Source organism: Schistocerca serialis, chromosome 8 (assembly GCF_023864345.2).
Source record: "Schistocerca serialis cubense isolate TAMUIC-IGC-003099 chromosome 8, iqSchSeri2.2, whole genome shotgun sequence".
Taxonomy (NCBI): domain Eukaryota; kingdom Metazoa; phylum Arthropoda; class Insecta; order Orthoptera; family Acrididae; genus Schistocerca; species Schistocerca serialis.
Genome location: NC_064645.1, coordinates 278,766,607 through 278,792,752, shown reverse-complemented (window position 1 = coordinate 278,792,752; position 26,146 = coordinate 278,766,607). Strand labels below are relative to the sequence as shown.

The 26,146-nt window shown below is 37.6% G+C and overlaps 1 protein-coding gene across 3 annotated transcripts in view; it reads left to right on the top strand.

Moving 5' to 3' along the window:
* Positions 1-24,344, top strand: part of LOC126416243 (protein turtle-like) — a 263,351-nt gene extending 239,007 nt beyond the window's left edge. For all 3 annotated transcript variants that reach the window (XM_050083857.1, XM_050083859.1, XM_050083858.1), the window contains one exon: positions 19,154-24,344. In XM_050083857.1, the coding sequence (XP_049939814.1) occupies positions 19,154-20,771 (1,618 nt within the window). In that variant the 3' untranslated portion in view covers positions 20,772-24,344. The remainder of the gene's footprint in view (positions 1-19,153) is intronic.
* The last annotated feature ends 1,802 nt before the right edge of the window (positions 24,345-26,146 follow it).

Here is a 26,146-nt window from a genome sequence, read left to right as displayed (position 1 = left end):
ATTTGTCACAACATTTGTCAGAAAAAACACATACAGTTATTATACACTCCTGGAAATGGAAAAAAGAACACATTGACACCAGTGTGTCAGACCCACCATACTTGTTCCGGACACTGCGAGAGGGCTGTACAAGCAATGATCACACGCATGGCACAGCGGACACACCAGGAACCGCGGTGTTGGCCGTCGAATGGCGCTAGCTGCGCAGCATTTGTGCACCGCCGCCGTCAGTGTCAGCCAGTTTGCCATGGCATACGGAGCTCCATCGCAGTCTTTAACACTGGTAGCATGCCGCGACAGCGTGAACGTGAACCGTATGTGCAGTTGACGGACTTTGAGCGAGGGCGTATAGTGGCCATGCGGGAGGCCGGTTGGACGTACCGCCGAATTGCTCAACACGTGGGGCCTGAGGTCTCCACAGTACATCGATGTTGTCGCCAGTGGTCGGCGGAAGGTGCACGTGCCCGTCGACCTGGGACCGGACCGCAGCGGCGCACGGATGCACGCCAAGACCGTAGGATCCTACGCAGTGCCGTAGGGGACCGCACCGCCACTTCCCAGCACATTAGGGACACTGTTGCTCCTGGGGTATCGGCGAGGACCATTCGCAACCGTCCCCATGAAGCTGGGCTACGGTCCCTCACAACGTTAGGCCATCTTCCGCTCACGCCCCAACATCGTGCAGCCCACCTCCAGTGGTGTCGCGACAGGCGTGAATGGAGGGACGAATGGAGACGTGTCGTCTTCAGCGATGAGAGTCGCTTCTGCCTTGGTGCCAATGATGGTCGTATGCGTGTTTGGCGCCGTGCAGGTGAGCGCCACAATCAGGACTGCACACGACCGAGGCACACAGGGCCAACACCCGGCATCATGGTGTGGGGAGCGATCTCCTACACTGGCCGTACACCACTGGTGATCGTCGAGGGGACACTGAATAGTGCACGGTACATCCAAGCCGTCATCGAACCCATCGTTCTACCATTCCTAGACCGGCAAGAGAACTTGCTGTTCCAACAGGACAATGCATGTCCGCATGTATCCCGTGCCACCCAACGTGCTCTAGAAGGTGTAAGTCAACTACCGCGGCCAGCAAGATCTCCGGATCTGTCCCCCATTGAGCATGTTTGGGACTGGATGAAGCGTCGTCTCACGCGGTCTGCACGTCCAACACGAACGCTGGCCCAACTGAGGCGCCAGGTGGAAATGGCATGGCAAGCCGTTCCACAGGACTACATCCAGCATCTCTACGATCGTCTCCATGGGAGAATAGCAGCCTGCATTGCTGCGAAAGGTGGATATACACTGTACTAGTGCCGACATTGTGCATGCTCTGTTGCCTGTGTCTATGTGCCTGTGGTTCTGTCAGTGTGATCATGTGATGTATCTGACCCCAGGAATGTGTCAATAAAGTTTCCCCTTCCTGGGACAATGAATTCACGGTGTTCTTATTTCAATTTCCAGGAGTGTATTAAGTTATAATTATGATTGTTTATCATTATCATTAGCACACCCGCCAGAATAAATAGAGAGGAGAACCACTAACAAGTCCAGATGGTGCACCTTGAATGCTATGAGTAGTAAAAACAGTGCAACAAAATGCAGGCAACGTAATGGATGCAGTACATGATGAGAATAAGTGAAGTTTTATAGGTTAATGAGGCAACTGATAAAATGAGTATGAAGGAACTTACCCAACCCTAATGTCTTAACATGCATCATCCTCATCTCCTTAAAATTTAATGTTCTTTCTTCATTCTACTGAATTAGGGAAAAGGAATGTTCAGAAGAAATGCAAACAAAGAATGCAAATAGTGTGCCACCATAACACATACACTGATATTGTTACCACAATCTTTCACCATGACTTTCATGAATTGCTCTTCATAAGCAAACTCTAATGGGAAATATTTGATATTTGAAAGTTGTACCTTTTTTCCAGTTCCTACCATTGCTTCATCTCTAATTAAATCACAAACCAGAGTTACATCTGCAGTAATCTTATTGTACATGTTTTCTTATTCAATTCCTTCCTATCACTCAGGAAGTTACATATACAACAAAAACTTGTCACTTCATCTAACTATGTTTCATTTTATAATGTCTTGTATTTACCAATTTTAAATGATCTTAGTCCTCTTTGAATATACTGTTTTCCTAAAACAATCAAATATTTTCAGTATTTTGATGAGGTCCCAAGTTGTAAATATTCACAAAGCATTTGAGAAGTCAATCATGTATATGTTCCACATTTCATAGCATTTGCTAATGTGGAGAAATTTAATTGACTAGGTGAGGCCACAACATTGGGATCACAAATTTACTTCAATCTTTGTACACCTTTTAGTAGGCCATTAAAACAACATAATGTGCAAGTAGTAAGGTGCACTACTCTGGCAATTCTGAGAAAATCACAAGAGAAGTTTTATGTTTCTATTATGTAATTATGTATCTGTGTATAAGTACTGATTGTTAGAGTTCATGGTGGTCATGTGGTTAATGTTGGAGTTTTGAAAGACAAACATGTATGAGGCGATGGCTCAGCTCCTGCTCAGACTTAATCTTTAATCTATGTTTTTAATCACTTGTCATATTATTTAATTTATATGACATTTGAGAGGTAATATAATTAAAAAACCTCATGTATTTGCATGAAGTTTTAGTGAATTTCATGTTATTTGACTACTTGCTGTTTTTAATTATTAGACAAACGTAGTTCGAGTCTTGGTCGGGCACACAGTTTTAATCTGCCAGGAAGTTTCATATTTATACCACTTGACCACCATAAACTCAGACAGCCGGCACCTACTCACAGATACATTAGTTACATAATAGATACGTAAAACTTCACTTGTGATATCCTCGGAACTGCCGAAGTAGTGCATGTTACTACTTGCACATTATGTTGTTTTAATGGCCTACTAAAGGTGTACAAAGTTTGAAGTAAATCCGTTATCTCAATTCCTTGCCCCCCACCCCCTCCCACATCCTTGTGTGTGTCACAGATTAGAAAAAAGAAACATGCCAAAATGTTTAATTATATTATCTTATCAAAACTCAGTGGAATGTTCATAATTTTGTCCATGTAACAAAATTGCATAGACAGGAATAATAACATTAGGCATGTACTTCCGTGGTAGGTACATTCACAATGTAGTCATATGTTTGAACTCCTGTATAAGTTTATGGTATTCACATCCACAAAACACTCATGTAAGGCACTAGCCCTGAATACCCCTTTATAAAGCAATAACTGGATTTTCATTTTTGAAAGTGGTAAATGGGAGAGATTCATGGAAGCATGAATGGAATGTTTGTTTTATACCCAATATGAACTGGACGTTAGCTCACTGTACTTTCGTTTAAATAAACAAAAGAATCTGCCTGGTAGAAAATATTGAATCACAATTTTGTCTTTGAAGCTGTTGGAATAGAAACAGTCTGGTTTCATGATTGATAAGCTGATTCTGAATAAAAAGATAAATCCTGTTTTGTATTGTTGCTATTTCAAATATTTGATATAACATAATAGTTCTGATTTTTAAACATTAAGTGCTTTGTTCAGTGTTATTCAGACAGTTTGATAAATTGGCTAGTTAATTAGCTCAGTTAATGCTAATTAGTGTCATCCTTCACTCATTTCTGCTTTTAAAGCTGGATGCTTCTGGGAGAGCTACTAATGAATTTTTCTTTAGTTGGTTGTTATTGTTGTGTAACTAGGCATAAATAAAATTTTATATTAAGTTACCATATTTTTACAAGAATCTGAAATGATTAAGGAAATCAGATCAAAATGGAATCATTTGATTGGTAGAATTAATTGGGAAGGGTAAAAGTCTGTTGCTTATTTTACAAAATAACAACCAACCACCAAGACCTTCCTTATTATGAAAAGCTTATATGTAATGCTAGAGCCTTTGTTCATTTTTGTCTGGGTAAATGTTTCTGACATTTAATTTTGCTCAGTATTAATAAGTTACGTTAGAAGCTATACATGTTTTTGTGTAGCTGTTTTTTTCTATTTGAACTTATTTACAGAAGAAGAATTATATTTTGTCATACAATACCTGTTTCTTTCTCTTTTTATCCTTCCCTGTACGCTGGTCATTAAGGAGGAAAAAAGGTGAAGAGTTTGGAAACAACTGTTGAAAACAATTGCAGCACGCTCTCACTACACTATCACGTATATCTTGAAACTTTTGTTTTGCACTAATTAAAGTTTCATGCATGGTTAACAACAGGATTAACAAATAAATTCACAAACTTTTGTATGCTGTGTATTTAAATTGTTACTTAGTTGCATGTTTTAATGTTTATTTTCTATCTTTTTCACTTTGCCTGTAATGACGATTTAATTTATTAATTTCATAAATTTATGTTACTATATGTACACCCTCTCAGGTCACTCTGTCATTCTTTGAACAGTTTTCTTTCATTTTCTCAGCTGAAATATTTTTATGCCTCTTCATTGTAGTAGCAATATCATTAAATATTTGACAGCATGGTGTTTCAAGTTCCATAAGACTTGTTAGATAATTTCAAATAATGTTAAACTGACAATAAATGAAACTTTATTTTCAGACATATTGTTGCCTATTTTATTTCCATATTATCTATTAGTTCATCCAGAAACAATTTTTTCCCACCTAGTAAACACACTTATTCTGTGCACCTAACATTTCAGCATCATAAGCTTACGATTTTCACAAATAAGTGTTTAATGTTCATCACAGTACCCTGTATTACAATAAACGGGAGTGCAGAAGAATTTTTAAGATTCCTTTTCAGTTGTGTTGTACAAAATAACAGTGTATATAGAAATTCTGCAACACTGAGTATAATACTGTTTGATAATTTTATATTTCTGTATGGACGAGTGCAAGCTTCTGTCACTATCTTGATCAGTAAAAATATACCAATGACTGTACTGATCTATATTTCCTTTGTTGTTATATTGCATTAACTAAACAAAACATGCCTTTTCTCACAAAACTTTATTATTATTGTACAACATAGGTTTCAGCTTATAAGCCTGTTTTCTAGTACACGACTGATTCTAAATATTGCAAGCAAGCAGGGATAAGCACATGTCAACTTCTTAATCTATGAGTTCTTGACTTGCACTATCTCCATTGACAATTTTGATGTAGTTACAGTTGTTTAAATTTGTATTATATTACATTCATTTACAGTAACTATGAGTAAATATACACTGGAGTAGAACTATATGTTCAGAAGTGGACATTTATGTTATTATCTCTTTAAGAACAAAGGCCCCAAGATTCTTCTCCTGTGTAGAGGCTGTAACATTGTCTAAAAGGGGTGAACAATGAACTGAATTTGCTGATTCAGTATTAAATGTGGACACACACACACACACACACACACACACACACACACATTTTTTATTTACCTGTTTATTTTCTCCCTCTAATGGAGTGAACTTTGAAAAAGTGAACTTTGCACACTTTCCTCCTATCTGTAGGACTTGCACCACAATTACATCTTTGTGGTTTTGGTTTAAGTAATGTTCGACAATTAATGAATTTGGCATCTTTAATTGTTGTTGTGATTTTTATTGGTCTCATAAATTATCTTTTGAATGTGTATGTACTCGTAACATAGGACACATCATTATGCTTATAATCTAAATAATACATACATTCTATAGCTTACACAGTAAATAATTTATATTTAAAAACAAAGATGATGTGACTTACCATACGAAAGCGCTGGCAGGTCGATAAAAACACAAACAGACACATACATACACACAAAATTCAAGCTTTCGCAACAAACTGTTGCCTCATCAGGAAAGAGGGAAGGAGAGGGAAAGACGAAAGGGAGTGGGTTTTAAGGGAGAGGGTAAGGAGTCATTCCAATCCCGGGTCGATAAAAACACAAACAGACACATACATACACACAAAATTCAAGCTTTCGCAACAAACTGTTGCCTCATCAGGAAAGAGGAAAGGAGAGGGAAAGACGAAAGGAAGTGGGTTTTAAGGGAGAGGGTAAGGAGTCATTCCAATCCCGGGAGCGGAAAGTCTTTCCGCTCTCGGGATTGGAATGACTCCTTACCCTCTCCCTTAAAACCCACTTCCTTTCGTCTTTCCCTCTCCTTTCCTCTTTCCTGATGAGGCAACAGTTTGTTGCGAAAGCTTGAATTTTGTGTGTATGTATGTGTCTGTTTGTGTTTCTATCGACCTGCCAGTGCTTTTGTATGGTAAGTCACATCATCTTTGTTTTTAAATATATTTTTCCCGCATGGAATGTTTCCCTCTATTATATTGATAACAGTAAATAATTTAATATATTCACAGTATATACATAATGATACTTAGCAACAATGATTTATAATACATAATCTATTATTTAGGGTATCAGAGATTTAAAAAATACAATTTTGTGAAATAGTATTGTCTTTGATTGTACATGAGTGGTTCTAATTCTAATTTACTTTCTAATGACATTTTTCTTAATGTGGTTCATAGAATTTATTACTCATTGGTTGGACTTAAGCTCACTGTTGATTCACATACTCAGCCACACACTGTAAATTCTTTTTCTATCAGAATTTTTTTAGGGTTGCAGGAGAAGTCTTCTCAGTTTTACAAGTCTTTTGGAAGTGCTTGTACTAATTTGAGACCACATTATTAAGGCCCTTTCTCAAAAATCTGTGATCTATGTGAAAGGCACCACAATTATTTTCTGTTACATGTGTTATGAGGATAAACATCCTCGTTGGTATCTAATTTTGTGGGATCTTGTAATTCCATCGCAAATGTTTTGAATATACACCATTATGCAAGTGCCAGAATATCAAAACCTTTGAAAGGATTTCAACACGATTATTTTTGCTTCTTTTATAGTATGATAGAAATATATTTTTTTCTGCAATGTGAATATTCTTTCCATTGCTGTGAGAGCAGAGTTCTACCATACTATTATTCCATATTACATATATGGCTCAAAATTTCTGTCATCAACAGTTCACAGGAGGTCTTGATACGTATATTGAGCCAGTCGTTTCATTACCAGTATCATTGAGATTAGTATACTCAAAACAGTATGTATCTGTTCTTTCCAGTTTAGCTCACTGTCTATTGTTACACCTAAAAACTTAACTGGAATTTTTCCTCCTTTTTCATCCAAAAAAAAAAAAATCCATATATACCTCTTTTTGCTTATCATTGAAAACAATGGAAATAGTTTTTTTAGATTAATAATTACAATGAAACCCGTATTTTGTGCTTTCCTGTGGTCCAATGCAAAACTAAGGAAACTACAGAATCAAGGAAAATATCAAAACCCCCAAAATACAAGCAAAAACATATGTAATTGGCGTATTTGACTAAAAATTGTAATCCTCTCTTACACATTGTATAAAATCTGTACAAGCGAAGGAAATTAAGTGTACAATATAATGTTCATACACATAATTTGATGATCCTTTGATGTCTCAGAATGTGTCTTATCAACTGATCCCTTCTTCTTTTCTGCTCATTTCTATTCAGTACTTCCTGATTAGTTACATGACCTACCCATCTAACCTTCAGCATTCTTCTTAGCACCACATTTTGAAATCTTTTCTCTTCCTGTCCAAACTGTTTTATCATCCATGTTTCACTACCATTCATGGCTACACTTCATACAAATACTTTCAGAAAAGACTTGCTGATACTTAAACCTATATTTGATGTTAATCATCTTCTCTTCTCCAGAAACGCTTCTCTGTCTATTGCCAGTCTACATTTTATATCCTCTCTACTTCAGCCATCAACAGTTATTTTGCTGCCCAAATAAGAAAACTTCATCTACTAATCTAAGTGTCTCATTTCGTAACCTAATTCCCTCAGCATCACCTGATTTAATTTGACTGCATTCCATTATCCTTGTTTTCCTTTTGTTGATGTTCTTCTTCTATCCACCTTTTAAGACACTGTCCATTCTGTTTAACTGCTCTTCCATATCTTTTACTGTCTCTGAGGGAATTAGAATGTCATTGATCAACCCCAAAGTTTTTATTTCTTCTCCCTAGACTTTAATTATTGCTCCAAATTTTTATTTGATTTCCTTCACTGCTCGCCTATATACAGACTGAGTAACATTGGCACTAGACTACTATCCTGTCTCAGTCCCTTGACTCTTATAACTGCCATCCAGCTTCTGTACGGGCTGTAAATAGACTTTCGCTCCCTGTATTTTACTCCTGCTGCCTTCAGAATTTCAAAGAGAATATTCCAATCATAATTTTCAAAAGCTTTATTGAACTCTACAAATACTATGAATTTACATTTGCCTTTCCTTAACCTATCTTCCAAAAGAAGTTGTTGAGTCAGTTTTGCCTCGTTAGCTCCTACATGTCTCTGGAATCCAAACTGATCCCTGAGGTCAGTTTCTATCAGTTTTTTCCATTCATCTGTAAACTATTCGTGTTAGTATTTAGCAATCATGACTTATTAAACTTATACTTCACACCTGTCAGAACTTACTTTCTTGGGAATTGAAATTATTACATTATTCTTGAAGTCTTGAGGGTATTTTGCCCTTTTTTGTACACAGGTATCACTTCAATTATTTTAAGTTGATCTAGAAATACTCCTTCCTGGAATGAACAGTTGACAATATCTGATAATGGTGTAATTAGTCTGCTACCACTTGCTTAATTAGATACTTTGTTTTATAACCTTTGTAGCTCCTCTTCAGATCCTTATTTCAAGAACATCAAGTGGCTCGGGTTATGTGTGACTGTGGTCTGCTGATTTCCTTGGCTGCCGCTTCCATGCTTTAGGTTTACTGCTGCATCTGTGCAGTTACTGCTTGGGATGTCCACAATTTCTGTTTTATCTGCAATGATTTTGTTATTCACTTCCATAATTTATATTTCATTTGTTCTCTTAGTGTGTTTTTTGTTGCCTATCTCAGTAATAATCATATCCCAAGCTGTTTTCATTTTATTTGTTAATTTTGAAATAATCTCATTTACTGATTTGGGTTTTTCTTGACTTATCAACTCTCTGTACTACTTCTGGTGCTGTTTGTTGGTTTCAATATTATCCTTTTGTTTTATTACTCTTAAGGTTGCCCTCAAATCTATTATTTCCTTTGTGATCCGCTGCTTTTGTGGAGAGTTTTTTTCTTTTTAGTAATGCTATATAGAAATAATGCATTAAGTGTCCTTGAAAAGCATTGTGTTTTTCACTTGTTCCTTTGGCTTGAAGGGTATTTACCCCCTCTGTTGCCTTGAAGGGTAATTACCCAACTCTCTATTCTTAACATTACTTTAAATAAGTTAGTGTTTTGTTTGTGTGTAAAGTTTAACAAATCTTTCTTATTTTTTCCTTCTGTTGTGAGTTCAGACTACCACATACTTCACATACCTGTCTAAAATGATTAGAAAGTTCTGTCTGCAGAACCTCTGTTGTATATGCATTGCTATCTATATTATTGATAATATTATTAATAACTGACTTGGTTTACATAGTCATTGTTGTTGATTCATGTGCAGTTGCTTTCATGATGTATTGTATTAGCAGCTCCTCAAATTTTTCCTTTCTTTATGTCTCTCTTCCTATATCAATATTAAAATAACCACAGCTTTCTTTTTTGTGTTAAATTTGACTTATTTTTGAGGAAAGTATTTATTTTGCCACTTAGTGATCAGTACACACAAAATACTCTTAAATCATTCTCAATACGTGTAATTTTGAAATCTTTTTCATTACGTTTAGGTACAATTTTCTATGTATCATTCATACTACTGTCATAATTCTCAGCTGTTTTAACAAATATTACTACTCATTCACCGTTAAACTCTGACCTGCAGAAATAATTTGCAAGAACATAATCTGCATCTCAAGCTTCTGTGGTGTTGCCTGAGCCACTACAGATGGACCTCTCAATTTTTGCAATGTAACATGACAGATGCTGTTTGCACAAGATCTTAGGAATCCTGGTTTTGGTGATGACTGGTACCAAATGTTTATGGGACAGAAAAACAGAGTGAAACTCTTTGCCTTTAAAGTTTTGATTACCCTATGAGAAATTTTATTTAGAAAAAGTAAACTACACCATTTCCTTTTCAATTTGTCTGTGTTGTTCACTGAATACAGTAGGGATCTTCCTTGCTTCTTGTCTTACTGAAAATGTTGTCAATAATGTTGGGCTTTATTTCATAATATGTAGCTATTGTTTGTATTGTATTAAGTTCCTAGTCACAGTATGTGTACTCCTTACATTTGTAATTGAATGAGGAACCGCAATTCAATTATTCATGCGCATATGAAAACCACCTTGGTGCCTTCATTCATAAGTAGATACTGACACAAATACCCATTTCTCTGCACACATCTCTGCTCCAGTGTATGTTTATTCATGCTGTCCTGATAAATGTTGTATAGTTTAAGTCAATAAATGGCAGATTAAGAAGTTGATGTGTTTATTTTGCTTGCTTGGCGTCTTTGGAATTAGTTGTGCACTAGAAAATAGTTGTATAACCCAAAATCTAGGCCGTATAATAAGAGTTTTGTGAAACAAGGCAAAAAAAGTGTTTCGTTTAGTTAAAACAACAATAAGCATTTCTCACAGCTACACACTCAGCTGACAACATTTAAAATGTTTACCCATTTGTTCATATATTTAAATATCCTAAACTGCCCATAATAGAAATAAATGTAATAAATGTTACAAGCAACAAATCAAATAAAAAGCCCTGAAGCACTAGCTATGGCTGGGCAGTAATAAAACTTACTTGCTTACATGTTATGTACTAATGAATAATGACGTGTTGATTATAATTGTACTTATAATGTTCATGTGTGAAACAAACACTACAGTATCTTCTTTCCAAAACAATTTTTCTTATCTTCTTTTCAGATTTAGGTCCCAGTGTAATGTTTATAATATGTGCAGAAAAATTTAATGAAATTTGTTGCATACAATTTTTTTGGACTACACGTTTCTACAAAATATACCCTGGTACAACGGAAAACACTCATACACTTATAACATTTTTGCATTTAAATAATTCTTATTTATTTCACATACTATGCGGTGTACATTACCTCTGCAGCAAATAAAAATTAGCAAAATCATCTGTTTCTTTTATTCTTATGCTTTAAATTCTGAATTGTCTCTGAAAAGGAATTTTTATATTGTGTGCTGTAGTATGGTCAAATAGGATTTTATTTCTTCCTTCTCCTACTTAGTTTCCATCCTATGTTGAATTTGTGTCCTATGCTCCCATTCTACCAGTCTACTCCTACTTTCATTGAAACTTGCATCCTTCCCAAATTAGTTTTTTAGATGTTGTCTACAGATCAGATAATTATTTTAAAATGGACTACACTGGTGTCCAAAATTAAAGCAACAATGGAAATTTTGCAAGGCTGCATTTATTTTGCCACAAAACGATGTAAACAGGTGATAGTAAAATAGAAACAGTGTAAAGGATACAAAATGTAATCAACTGCAACATGCACAATGGTAGACAAAAATGTTCTTCATTGTTTACCAATTTAATGGATTTGCAGACACATTCTGACAACTGGTTAATGTGCTCAGTATGGGGCATGACCACCTCGGGCACCAGTAAAGCCTGACAAAGACAGGCCATGCTATGAATGATGTCATCAATCTCATGTTGAGACAACAGTGCCCATTCTTCCTGCAGAGCTGCTCACAAGTCTTGGAGAGTGGTTGAGGGGTGCCGATGTGATACAACCCATCTTCTTTGTACATCCATGACTTTCTCTATGGGATTCAAATTGGGAGATTGAGCAGGCCACACCATGCATCCAATATCTTCTATATCCAAAAAAACATCAACCACCTGTGTTCTGTGAGGTCAAGCATAATCATCCATCAGTACAGAGTCTGGGCCCACAGCACCTCCAACAACTGCATGTGAGATGCCAATATGTCCTCACGATACCTGATGGCAGTTAAATTTTGCTGATTCACCTGTACAAATTCATGAGGAACTGTTCGAGTGGTCAACATAATCCCTGTCCACATCATTAGGGATCCTGCTCGATATCGGTCTATTTCCATACTGTTTGGGTCCTGAAATTGTGTTCCACGTGCCATCCAGATGTGAATCCAGCGATAATCACTCCCCAGACCAAATCGGGACTCATGTTTGAAAAGAACAATGGCCCTCTATTTGACCTTCCACCTGGCATGTTGACGGCTCCTCTCTAGACTTTCCCTTCTGTGAAAACACGCCAGAGGCAAGCAGGCCTCCAACAATAAAGGCCATTCTACTGAAGCCTTTTGTAAACCATTTGCCTTGATACAACATGTCCAGTGAATGCTGTGAGGTCAGATGTCAGTTGCAGTGTGGTACTATGGCGGTACCGTCATGCCCTTACAGCCGAATAATGGCCCACTCTTTCTGATGTCACACATGGTCAGCCCTGTCCTGGTCTCAAGGATACAATTTCGGTCTCCATAAACTGTCGCCTCATCCAAGAAACGACAGAATGATTCACATTGAGCCATCAGGCCACATCAGTTTGCGGCTCTCCTGCTTCCATTATTCCTGTGGTCCTCCTCAGTAGACAGTCTGTAAGCATCTTGTCTGTAACATAGTGCACTGTCTGTGACTGTGTATTCATTGATTGTGGATGTGCGACTACCCTGCTTGATATATGCCCTGACGCCATTGCTGGCATGGTTGTCCGTTGATTGGAATGCCATCTTCTGTGCAGGAAATGATTGAAACGACATCTGTCAACAGTTTCTATGATTATATCAAGAATTAGACTCAGGATGGGAAAAATAGCAGTTTGTTGATTTAATTTTGGACACCAGAGTTTTATGAGAGACAAGCACAATGGACAAAAATTTAGTCATGCACAGGAAACATCACTTCAGTATCATGTAACACTGCCTCCAGCCTCTAGAATGGCATCAGTTCAGTTAGTAAGAGAGCTGAAGCCATACACAGGTGATAAGATCCATTGGAGCTCTCAAACTGTGGGGGTGTTGATTGATACTTTTCATCCACTGTCCCAAATAATCCCAGACATTATCAATGGACCTAAGAGCAAGCAGTGGACCAGTTTATGTGCAATAGGGTGCCTGACTATTCATCAGGACAGGAACACATGCATGCAGTCCTGTGAACACAGCTGTTGTCTTCTTGGATGATGGGAGTGTCCACAGAATACTTATCATAAAAATATTTTCAGGAATGGGTGTCACACAGTTCTTATATATTTGAAAAATATCATACACTATGTGATCAAAAGTATCCGGGCATCTGGCTGAAAATAACTTAAAGTTAGTGATGCCTTCCATCAGTAACGCTGGAATTCAGTATGGTGTTGGCCCACCCTTAGTCTTGATAACAGTTTCCACTCTTGCAGGCATACGATCAATCAGATTGCTGAAGGTTTCATGGGGAATGGCAGCCCATTCTTCATGGAGTTCTGCACTGATGAGAGGTATCAATGTCCCACCCTTAGTCTTGATAACAGTTTCCACTCTTGCAGGCATATGATCAATCAGATTCTTTGTGGAGTGCTGCACTGATGAGAGGTATCAATGTTGGATGGTGAGGCCTGAATGAAGTCAGCATTCCAAAACATCCCAAATGTGTTCCATAGGATTCAGGTCAGGACTCTGTGTAGGCCAGTCCATTACGGGGTGTTACTGACTGTCGTGTAACCACTCCGCCACAGGCAGTGCATTATGAACAGGTGCTCGATCATGTTGAAAGATGCAGTCGCCATCCCCAAATTGCTCTTCAACAGTGGGAAGCAAGAAGGTGCTTAAAACATCAATGTAGGCCTGTGCTGTGATAGTACCATGCAAAACAAGGCATTCAAGCCCCCTACATGAAAAACAACACCATCGCCTCCGAATTTTACTGTTGGCATGACACACACTGGCAGATAACCATCGGGCATTCACCATACCCACACCCTGCCATCAGATTGCCACATTGTGTACCATGATTCGTCACTCCACACAACATTTTTCCACTGTTCAATTGTCCAATGTTTATGCTCCTTACACCAAGTGAGGCGTCGTTTGGCATATACCACCATGTTGTTTGGCTCATGAGCAGCCGCTCGACCATGAAATCCAAGTTTTCTCACCTCCCACCTAACTGTCATAGTACTTGCAGTGGATCCTGATGCAGTTTGGAATTTCTCTTCAACTGTTGGTGATCTCTGTCAGTCAGCAGATGAGGTCAGTCAGAATGCTTTTGTGCTGTACATGTCCCTTCACATTTCGACTTCACTATCACATCAGAAACATTGGACCTAGGAATGTTTAGGAGCATGGAAATCTCACGTCAGACGTATGACACCAGTGACACCCAATCACCTGACCACGTTCAAAGCTGATGATGGTCAGACAACTGTAACTGGTTGTATAAACAAAGTATTTTACCAGCATCATCGACATGGAGAAGCAGCAACATTTGGTCACATGGTCCAAGTCGTGGTACTAAAACATTCCCAAAACTCACAGAATCATCTCCAACTTTAACTACACCTCAACACATTGCTGCTTAAATGCTCCATTCAGTCATCAGTGCACCTGATGTGCCTTACTTCATTTGAAAAGAAGCAGGCTTGCAGTTCTTTGACTACACTGCACTCCTCCAGTCAGCTATTGCCCAGTTTCTGTGTTGTTTGGCTGTGTGAAGATGTGCAGCTTTATGTGGCAAATGCAGTTCCCTTTGCAATGTTGGCTCAGAAAGTGGCTGAGATGGACTTGCATTCACTGACTGCACCAAATCCTGTAGGGTTTGAAACCGATTGCCTAGGATCTTTTCACAACCACTGTTTTTACACCATGTTATGTGGCTATGACTGGTACACCATTCCTTGTAGACAAATTAGATAGCACCTATCAATAACCAACAAACTGGGTAACTTCATTCACATTGTGATCATGGGCATTTCCCCACACAGTAGCTCCTTTCTCCACTCTGTCATGTCTCCAGATCAAGCCATCTTACTTCAATGATTTCATACGGCTGACTGGAACATGTACTCCACTTCACTTCAGTGACTTACATCAGTTATATGTCTGCCAGATAACAGTTCAACATCGTCTACAGCTGCCCACAGATATCAGTAAGCTCTTTCAAGTGGGCCACTATTACTTTGTCCAGTGAGATTATAATTTATTTTGTATCTGTGTGAGATTTGCAGGATGTTCAGATTGTTTCAGCAGGTCCCTGCATTGTTTTTTCTCTGTTTAACGTATATGTTTTATAGTTTCAGGGCTGTGTCACTATTAAATTTAGATTATATACAACAAAATGAAACTTGTTGTCTCCTTCATTTGTTATTAGATCATATAAGGTCCATATCATTTATGAAGGATTTATGCAACTAAACTCAAATTTAGATCATTGAAAAGTTAATTGTAAAATATTTCCTTTTGTGCTTTCATATAACTAAATTTAAAATTTAAATACCTTGTCCCATTTCATCAAACTTCTGGTTCCTTTATATCCTGACACATTCCCAATCAGACACATTCTCAGTCATGAATTTCAGTAAGTTATTTTATTGGTTGGAAACCATTTATATGTGTTGTGTCTCTTGAACATGTGTATGAGAGATGTTTAATAAAAGCTCCCTTCATTTTTATGTTATATTACCTTGGTGATTGCTGAAAATCATAATACTATAGATACAGTTAACATAAAATGACAGAAATGCCCCGTTTAAAGAAAAGCCCTTCCCACAACCAGACTCTCACTCCCTCCCTTCCTCCCCCCTCCCTCTCCCTCCCCTCCCTCTTTGATGTATCTCGTGTGTGTGTGTGTGTGTGTGTGGAGTGATATAGCCTGAACATACAGAAATTGGCAGCAGACAACCCAGATTTTCCCATTGAATCATGTCTATAATAAAATACAAGGCTTTAGGATGCTTACGTATGCCATCTTCCACATGAAGATGTATCCCACACTACCATCTGCTTCCCCTACATCTGTAATATCCTCACATAAATTTTCTACATTTTGCTAGTAATCCTTTTCATATACTTTGCATAAATCCAAATTCTTCTTTCACCTTGAACAACTCTTTGATTTGTAATGCTGATGTGTGCTGGAAATCAAAGGGAAGTCAATAATACTTCTCTGTAATTTCTGCAATCATTTTGCATCTTAGAAATATGTGTAATTATATTGGTCCTTCAATAAAATTTTACAATTTTCCATTTTTCTAAGTGAATGAGGTAACAAAATGAATTACATGTAAAGTTTTTCACACAGGTGGATTCATAGCTCAACAATGCATGTAGTGTACTCCTCATCTTAGATTACTCCTCGTCTTAGACATATACTATAAACAATGAAATACGAATTTTGTGTATGATATTTACTACAAATGGAAGGAGATATGGTTTTGGTCCCAGTTTCTATTTCTACACTGCTGTATTAATTGTAGCTCACTCAGACCTCTACTTTGGGAGTTCGGGTTTATGTGTGTGGGCCGCAGCAATTGAAAGACTTTCCCATACTGTGTTTTCCTTCATTCCAAACCAGTTTCATGTGTATCTTCTCGTATAGTTGGTCGTTGGTGCTGACTATTTCTACAGTTTTCTTTCATTTCAATGTTGCTTTGTATTTTGAAACTTGTCTTCAAGAAGGTACTGTATTTTAACGGTAATATTTTCAACTCACCGAAGGTACAGTATGTGGAACTCCAAGAAATTTTACGCTGTGTGTCACATTTCCAGGAGTATTTTAATGTAATTTTCCGTGTATTTTCTGAGCTCTTCTATTTTTTCCAAAGACATTGTGGATCTGGCTCTGGATCTTGCCAGTGGTTTCTTTCTTATCAAATTGCATTTACACCTACAGTCAGCTACAAGTTCAAAACAAGCAGCCATAGCTAATTTAAAACAATACTAATTATACCACAGTTTGTATTTGAGACATGTGTCACATTTAAAATTATTTATAAATCTGTAATCCTTGGAGTTATTCTCGATCTTTGTAATTCAATCTATGATATTATTTAATAACACCATATCAGATTTCTGTAGTAACCATAGCCCAACTTAGGTGTTACAAGAATGAGTTGGAGCAGTAAGGAGTTCACTCAGCCTTATGAGACTGCTGGAAATTTATTTCATACAAAAACAATAATATCAACATTTGTACTCTGTATATACTGGATAAAGGCAGGCAAATTTTTGATGAGATGTAACTGTTGACATGTTTGTGCAACATGTGTAACACACAGAACTGGATTTTTTATGACTCTTTTTGTAAGTTGTTAAAATTCATAGTATTTTATGCCATGCCATATCAATCTTTCTTCAGTCAGTCCATCTACCCTTTTAATATGTATCACTTTCAAAAGTATCTCCATCATGCAGCTATCAGAAAATGGTTTTGCTTGTTACCTTTTTCTCTTAATTTCATAACACATTTTTGAATCGGAGCAGATAATTGCAGTAGTATTTTTGCTCCCTGTACTAGATTCAGGGAACATCCCAGAATTAAAAATTATGTTAAATACCCTTGAAAATCCTTGTGGACTACCGTTATTGCTCATCAGGACTGCACGAAGACATTTTGCAGTTTATTTTCATCAAAATAGACAGCAAACTTCCTATACCATAATAAATATTGTTATAGCTGTATGTAATTCTATCATTATCTTTCAGTGATTTAACTGAATTCATACTGTCTCTAGCTTCATTGGCAATAACTTTCCCAATAATTGTAGTTACATAAGACTTATTAAATTTCCACAAATGAGTCACCTGTAATAGACATTAATGTTTGCATGCAAAATCAGATTGATGTTTTAGATATGTATAAGCAGAACAAAGCTTTGTACTCTTAGAAGTACAGGGTTATTACAAATGATTGAAGCGATTTCACAGCTCTACAATAACTTTATTATTTGAGATATATTGAAAATGCTTTGCACACACATACAAAAACTCAAAAAGTTTTTTTAGGTATTCACAAATTTTCGATATGTGCCCCTTTAGTGATTCGGCAGACATCAAGCCGATAATCAAGTTCCTCCCACACTCGGCGCAGCATGTCCCCATCAATGAGTTTGAAAGAATCATTGATGCGAGCTCGCAGTTCTGGCACGTTTCTTGGTAGAGGAGGTTTAAACACTGAATCTTTCACATAACCCCACAAAAAGAAATCGCATGGGGTTAAGTCGGGAGAGCGTGGAGGCCATGACATGAATTGCTGATCATGATTTCCACCACGACCGATCCATCGGTTTTCCAATCTCCTGTTTAAGAAATGCCGAACATCATGATGGAAGTGCGGTGGAGCACCATCCTGTTGAAAGATGAAGTCGGCGCTGTCGGTCTCCAGTTGTGGCATGCGCCAATTTTCCAGCATGTCCAGATACACGTGTCCTGTAACGTTTTTTTCGCAGAAGAAAAAGGGGCCGTAAACTTTAAACCGTGAGGCATCCAGAAGCTTTAAACTGTGCATACCATCGCCGAATGGAGTTAGCTGTTGGTGGATCTTTGTTGAACTTCGTCCTGAAGTGTCGTTGCACTGTTATGACTGACTGATGTGAGTGCATTTCAAGCACGACATACGCTTTCTCGGCTCCTGTCGCCATTTTGTCTCACTGCGCTCTCGAGCGCTCTGGCAGCAGAAACCTGAAGTGCGGCTTCATCTGAACAAAACTTTCTGAGTTTTTCTACGTATCTGTAGTGTGTCGTGACCATACGTCAATGAATGGAGCTACAGTGAATTTATGAAATCGCTTCAATCATTTGTAATAGCCCTGTAGATGCAATACTTTGTGCAGCAGTTGCACTAAATACATAATTTACTTATGTTTTTAATTTTCTTGTAAAATTTAATTTAATAAAGTAGAACTTTTATTCCATTATTAAGCAACACTAGATATGAAATTTTATTTAGGAAATAACAATCTCTGACATACATTTTTGATGTTAAATATTCAGCTTATTCTCATAAATAGTTGAGAGATAAATGTGAAATACGGTGTCCTAAAGAGACACATTACAAGCATTCAGTCTAGTTGCAATACACATGTTAGAAGTTTTAAATATACTAGTTATCTCATATTAAAACAGAATATCTGAAATATATTTTACAATAATTCTTTCTCAGATTTCTTACTGTTGGTGCAACATTAATATTTTATGTTCATGTTCTCAGATTTAGACAGAGCAGAGTACCAAGTGTGATAGGTGGGGTGCTGAAAGGTGCACGCCTCGGCCTGGCCAGCCTGCTACTCTGTGACTCCGTATCAGACCTGGACTCAGCATCAGCAGCCTCCGCTGTGGCTGCACACTACTGGCCACCTCCCCCAGACCGCTTGGGCCGCATCTCTCGTGCCGCAGATGGCCGCTTTGTTCTCGCTGGTGATTCTTCGCTCTCAGCCTCTGTGGGTGGCAGTGTCGCATCCAGCTCCAGTGATGACGGAGGCTTCCTACCACGTCGCGGCGGTCGTCGCAGAGCATCGTGGCGGCGACCACTAGTTGCATGCCCTAGCCAGCTCAGCTTGAGATCTGACGGATCTGGTGAGAGTGCCTTGGCTCTTGCCACTGCTGCCGCTACAGTTGCTGCTGCTGAACGGCAGCACCAACTCCATCGACTGCCACTGCGTGCACCACCTCCTATTTACTCCCCACCTCCACCTCCACCAGCACCAGCACCACCACCATCAGCATCATCACGTGTCATTCGTGCCAGCTCACCTGCCTCCAATCTGTTATCAGCAACTGCGTGGTCACCCAGTTACAACTTCAGTGACCTGAGCTCGGTGCGACGTGCCAGTTCTGCTGAGCGCTCGTTTCCTACACCGCCTTCGTATTTACAGTTGATGCGCTCCGTCCACGAGAGGTACTCCCAGGAGTTACCGTCACTGCGGGCTATACATGAGGAAGGGAGTGCATTTCCAGGAATAGTGCGGGATCGCCCACCTCCGACTGCTTTCCTTCCTGTTCATCCACTGGCTACGAGTTCGCCACCGCGTGTTCGTGCACCACCTGCAACACTGGCCAGTGGGTTGCCTTCACTACCGGCAGGCGTATTACGACGCCCGGCACCAGTACCGGCAGCGCTATCTCCAGCTATGGCAATGACAATGACTATGACACCACGGGCACGTTTACCTCCTCGGCATGCTCGTCATGCACGCTCTGCACCTGAGCTTGCCTCCCCTGCAGCAGTGGCTGCTGCTGATCTATTTGCTGAGACCTCACCTTCGAGCTCGAGTGGTTTTGGCAGCAAAAACACGTCACAGCAAAATCAGTCCTCACAGTCAGGTAGCACAAGTGCAGAGTGGCGCCTCCCTCCGTATCGGCCTCCACCACCACCACCACCTCCGCCGCCGCCACCTCCTCCTCCACCACCACTGCCACCACCACCATTGGTTGGTAGCCCTTGGCTGTCAGCACTGCCATTGCCTCTGCCACTGAGACTGCCTGACACGTCGCCACCACACTCGGAACCTGGTCGCTTGCAGCCACTCGATGTCAGTGTGGACACACATTATGAATTTGACACAGTGATGCCACATCCACTTGGTATGACAACAACCCGTGATTTCCGTGGAACCAGTGACTCAGAGCTATATGCTGCCACTTCCCTGTACCCATTACATGCCACTGCTCATACTCACCAGCAACAGCAGCTGTTGCGTCCTACCAAGAGACTAACCAAGTATGACAACATTGAAGCTCGTGTCCAAGCCATGAAAGAGGAGTTCCACGAGTTTCGTAAACGCCAGGCTAAGAGGCGCCGGAGTGAGGAGTTAGAGAGTGCCTGTTAGCTGTGACACATCTGCCAATAATTGTTTTTCTCTTGGTGAATGGAAAGTAATGTAGCGCAACTGCCCATTCCAAGTGGATGCTGCATAATATGGTTTTATGTAAATTCGTCAAAAATGTGATAACTTAACATTTTGTTGTCTCCTAAATATTAAATGTTACTAAAATCTTCTGATGAGACAATACTGTGACAAAGGTTTCTATATTTGAATGTTGGGTTTCATAACGTATGTTATTTTTCTTTAAAGTAGATACTGTATGAAAAATGCATGTGTCATGTATTATGAAGTTCATTGTGCCATAATTATCATTTTATACATGAACCCCAAAGTTTAATTTTAATTGCATGTGTGTGAGAAATATTTGCCTCGATTGGCTATGATGTTTTGCATTCCTTGTTGTTGTTGTTGTTATTGTTGCTGCTGCTGTTGCTTGCTGATAACTGAGGCTGGCTTTTTACTGTTATAAAACAATTGTGGAGGCCAGTAGTGAGCAGGTGTACACTTCTGTGATTCATCTATGTGTTATGCTGGATTTCTTAGTGTTCCTTAAAAAATATGTACATATTTTTTTTTGTTTCTTGCCAGCACAGTGCTTCAAATGGATATCAGTTGTATTGAACAAAAAAAAAAAAAAAGAAACTCCTAAAGTGTAAAGCTACAACTGTCATGTGTATGTATTATTTTCCATGTAATGTCATAAATAATACTTCTTTTTTATATATATTTGTTGCAGTACAAAAATTCAGTCTTGATGCTGCATGTATATTAAAAGACTAGGTGTGGCTGAATCTGTGTCCAGTAAACAGTGGATCTCACTGAGGTTATCCAACATGTAGCATTCTCAGTGAAACTGTTGGTTTGAGTGTGACAGCATTATCTGACAGAGCATTGTTAGCAGAATGAGATGTGAAACAGTGTCAATGGTTTTCCTCAAACATTGAACATACAAGAAGTCTGTCAACTTTTCCTGCCTCTTTTCTGATGCACCTGAATCTAACTTTATTGAATAAAAGAAGTATGTCACTAGGCCTATTATTAGTTGCAGCACTATTACAATAGATTGTTAGAGTACACTGGATGGGAACTGGAAAGTAAAATAAAATCTGAGTAGAGTTTGTCTCCATTGTATCAGCATTACATTTCATGACTAAAGATATTGTGATATTTGTGGAATGGCGTGTTGAAGTGTGTTTATAGACAAATTGTTTTGGCAGTGGTAGTGGAAACATCAGTGTGTGAATAAGGAGATACTGAGTTATGTATAATAATAGTACTGCAGATTACTAGAGTGAAATGAATTTAAAATGTTTAAACAATAACAAGTGAAAGAAATGTAGATATCTAACTGTTCATTATTTGAAACAGAACACAAAATTTGTTTGAAATGAGTGATTGTGTGCAAGTGTACTGTGTGTTTGTATGGGTCAGAATGGCCAAAATTATGCATTTACTGCATAGGCTTTTCCACAAACCAAATAAGTATAACTACTTAACACTTACATATACGTTCTAAAATGTTAATATATGAACTTGAGTGAGCATGAGAAAGTATTGGAACCTAAGGAACCGAAACAAAGAAAATGTTATTACAGATAATATATGCATTTATTCATAATTCATTTGAATGAATTTAAATATATATAAAATGTAATTATTACATTGTTCTGTTTTTGCTCTAAATCACAACTGAAATACAGAGCTCAGATCTATAGAAAAGAAAAATGAAATAAACAGTTTTACTGTGACATGATGAAATTATAGACATTTTTATTACATTTTTTACTTTATTTTTATCTTGTTCATTTGTTTGTATGAAAATGTGAGCATGTATGTGTATGTATATGTATATGTATGGGTCCTTGTTTGCATGTGAAAGAAAGAGAGTATATGAAAGAATGATAGAGAGTGGAAATAACACAACTTGCAATAAGTTGTCACAGTTATTTCATAAATATAATTCTAACGCTTTATCGTTTATCCATTTCTTTATAATAAGGGAATGTTGAAACGACAAACTTTACACACAGGCTGTTGCGATAAATGTTATTATTACTGCTGTGGTGTAAATAGTGATATTTTATAGAATTGCTGATTTTTATGTTGGCATTTCTTTTTTATGGACGTACATGTCTTAAAGATTATTTTTAAGTTTTTAAAGTACAAATCAAAACAATTAATTGAAAAGCTTGCATTATACTGCTGATGTTAGTTTTTTTCCCAAAAGATGTATTAGTGAGAGCCTGTTAGCCCAAATCACAGAGTGAGCATTGTTATTAATTACACTGATAAATCTGACAAAGAATTTGCTGTTACACATTATTTTGAGTTGTGGTTGATTTGTTTTCTGTCAAATGTCTTTGTTGTGATGATGCAATTTAGAGATATTTGCACAAGTGATATGTCAATAATGTTAAAGTAACTAAAATTTACATTTCACTGGTGTATCATCTGGTGCTTTCAGCCATGTATCACTTGGTTCTGATGTTGTACAATGGTAGTTATGTACCATACAATGTGGCATACATGATTGTAATCTCAGGAAACTAATACAAAATTTATATCTGCATTATAATTATTTCTATGTTACACTTTATAAGTACATACCATAATATTTCCATAACTCTAAAATAAAAATGTACATGGCTGATGAAACTTCATGCATAGATTTTTAAAATGTTTTACAGGATGAAAATAAAATGCAAGTGCGGCATCAAAGAAACTGAGAATTAAGAAAAGAGTTTTGTTAAAATATTTACTCCCAATGAGACTTGACAACCAATTGTTTCTCATTTGCTGCTTTTTATGTCAATTTTTCAGAAGATATAAAAGGATTCATCCACTCTTGGTTCAGCTTCCTTCAACAAAAGTCAGAGTCAGTGTGCTATGTGTTCAAATAATAATAATATCATAATAATAATTATAAGATTTCTCTTCTTGTGATGAAAATTACAACTTATACCATCTAAGAGACACTGGAAAACATATGGAAGATTTTTAGTACATATTAGCAGATATTTCCTTCATATAAAGCACTTTTAATAACAAATGTCAACACAAGGAAATTGCAGAGTTCTTTTTTCCCTCCTTTTTGTTTTTAATACAAAGGATTTCAATCAAAGTCACAGTTTATTTCAAATAACTGAAGTGTATACTGTAAGACTTTTCACAGCTTAACTTTTAAAGAGGGATGGACTTTTTTATGAATTAACATAAAACTTTCATCTGCAGCTGTTTTCCAGAAATCCTCTTTTTATGGTTGATCCTTGTTGGACAGTATTTCATTTTTATAGAATGAAAAATATTTGGTTTAAAATGCAAAACAGATATGAAATTAGTGAAAAACAGTGTTTCCTATTAAGCATCCAGAAAATGTGAAAACATGATGCTTTTATCTCATTGCCTATTTTATGTTGATGTGTTAAAACTGAGCTGCTGAATTATTGCCACAACTTTGTCATTTCAGTTGCCCATCCCACTATGTACATCTCTTGGTTAATTTATGCCTATGTTGAACTCTGGAAAGGGTTGATATTGTTGATGTAAATGTACAATTAAAGAACTAGTGACACTTGCCTATGTAGTTTTCATTTTTTGAGTATAGTTTTAATTTCTAGATTTGTATAGAGAATTTTTTTTTTCTTTTTTTTTTTTTTTTTCTTACATTCACTTCACAGGTCTGGTGAGATTATGTATCGGTGAACACAAATCTGTAGGGTTAGATGTGACTGTTTTGCCATTAGATTTACGATTCAACCATCATTAGAATACAATTAAGGAAGCTAGCAATCATCAGTGTTGTTCTTCAACTTTATGTCCTGCATCTGGTGTACATAATCAAACATAAATGATGGTTAGTACATGTTCTAACATACCAAAACAGTGGTTTCTTAGTAGACACCTCTGCGAAACTTATATATTATTGTAAAATTTTGCTTCCTAAAACATGAGCATGAGGATATATGATTTTCAAAGAACATAGTAAAGTTCCCAAATACTTTTCAGGTCAGAACCCTATTAGTATTACATTGACTAGGCACACTGCCTTATGGAAACACCAATCATCTCTTAAACAAAAAATTTTAATCTATTTTTTTAGCTTCAGTTCACACAAATAGTACCAGGTGGTTGTAGTTAAACTGATAGTGTTCCAAGTGCTGCAGTGTGGGCTGTATACATCTCAGGAAACTAAAGCACTCTTACAGTTCATTAATCAGTCTGCTCTTGAATATGCTGAGAAAAAAAAAATTGTTCCACTTTCTGCCATCAGGTGAAAATATGATGCTGTAAGCAGTTAGAAAGTAAAAAAAAAAATTCTTGTTTTGACGTCAGTATGCTGTTTGTCGTGTGGTGATGCATGTTGATTTCTTTTGTGAAGTGACTGTTGACGTAAACGGTTGGGAAGGTTGAAGTTTTCCGTTCGAAGTCAATGGCTATTGAGAAGAAAGACTGTGCACTGAAGGTAAAGTTGTTTTATCAGAACAGTAGCATGACCTAAATCCATGTGACTTCTGATTGTGGGCATATCTGAAGAATCATGTCTATCAAGTATGTATCTGGACTCTTCCTGATCCGAAGGATAGTATACAGTGACGTATTACCCTTATTACTCCATATATGCTACAAGCAACTGTCCATCATGCCATATTGGGGCTGCAGCATGTTGCCAGGATGGGAGACCTTATTGAACACGTTTTAATTATAGTCCAATTAAAATTACTTGATAGTTGGCACGTCATGCCAGAGTGCTCAACATCACGTCTGAACTGTTTGCCGTTGCCAAAGTGCCACGCCAGTTGGTTAGTGCCGTTCCAGCTCATTGTCTGGCATTCTTTCTTAAATGTTTGGTTCCTAAATCATAGGGACTGGTACTTGTATTTTGTATTCCATCACACATAATAACCACACCAAAAACAATACGCATACACCCTAATGAATTGCACACATTCCATATGCAGCACTAATCAGACACTTCTGGATACTTCTACAGAAAAAGTGATTCAGCCTCAAACATACAGTTATCATAATCAAAGAGGTTGGCTTACATTAGATAAGATTTGCACATTACGTGAAGCTGAATTTTTGAAGGCCGCAATTCTTCCTTGCGGCTGAACCACAAAATGATTAGCATACAAGCCGGAGTTGGAGAAGCCCATAGATTCAAAACTTGCCACATGTAGCGAATTTTTTTTTTTAATTTCTAAATCTAATCAAAATATTTTGATTATTATTTTAGTTCAGTTAATTGATTAAATATATTTTTTTTGGTTCTATTTCTTGGCCAAATCATTTTCATCACGGTGATGACTTTTTATTTGCTCTTACTTTTCTCATGCTTTTTTTTTCATTTGGAATCTGCCTGTGTTGCCTATAAACTG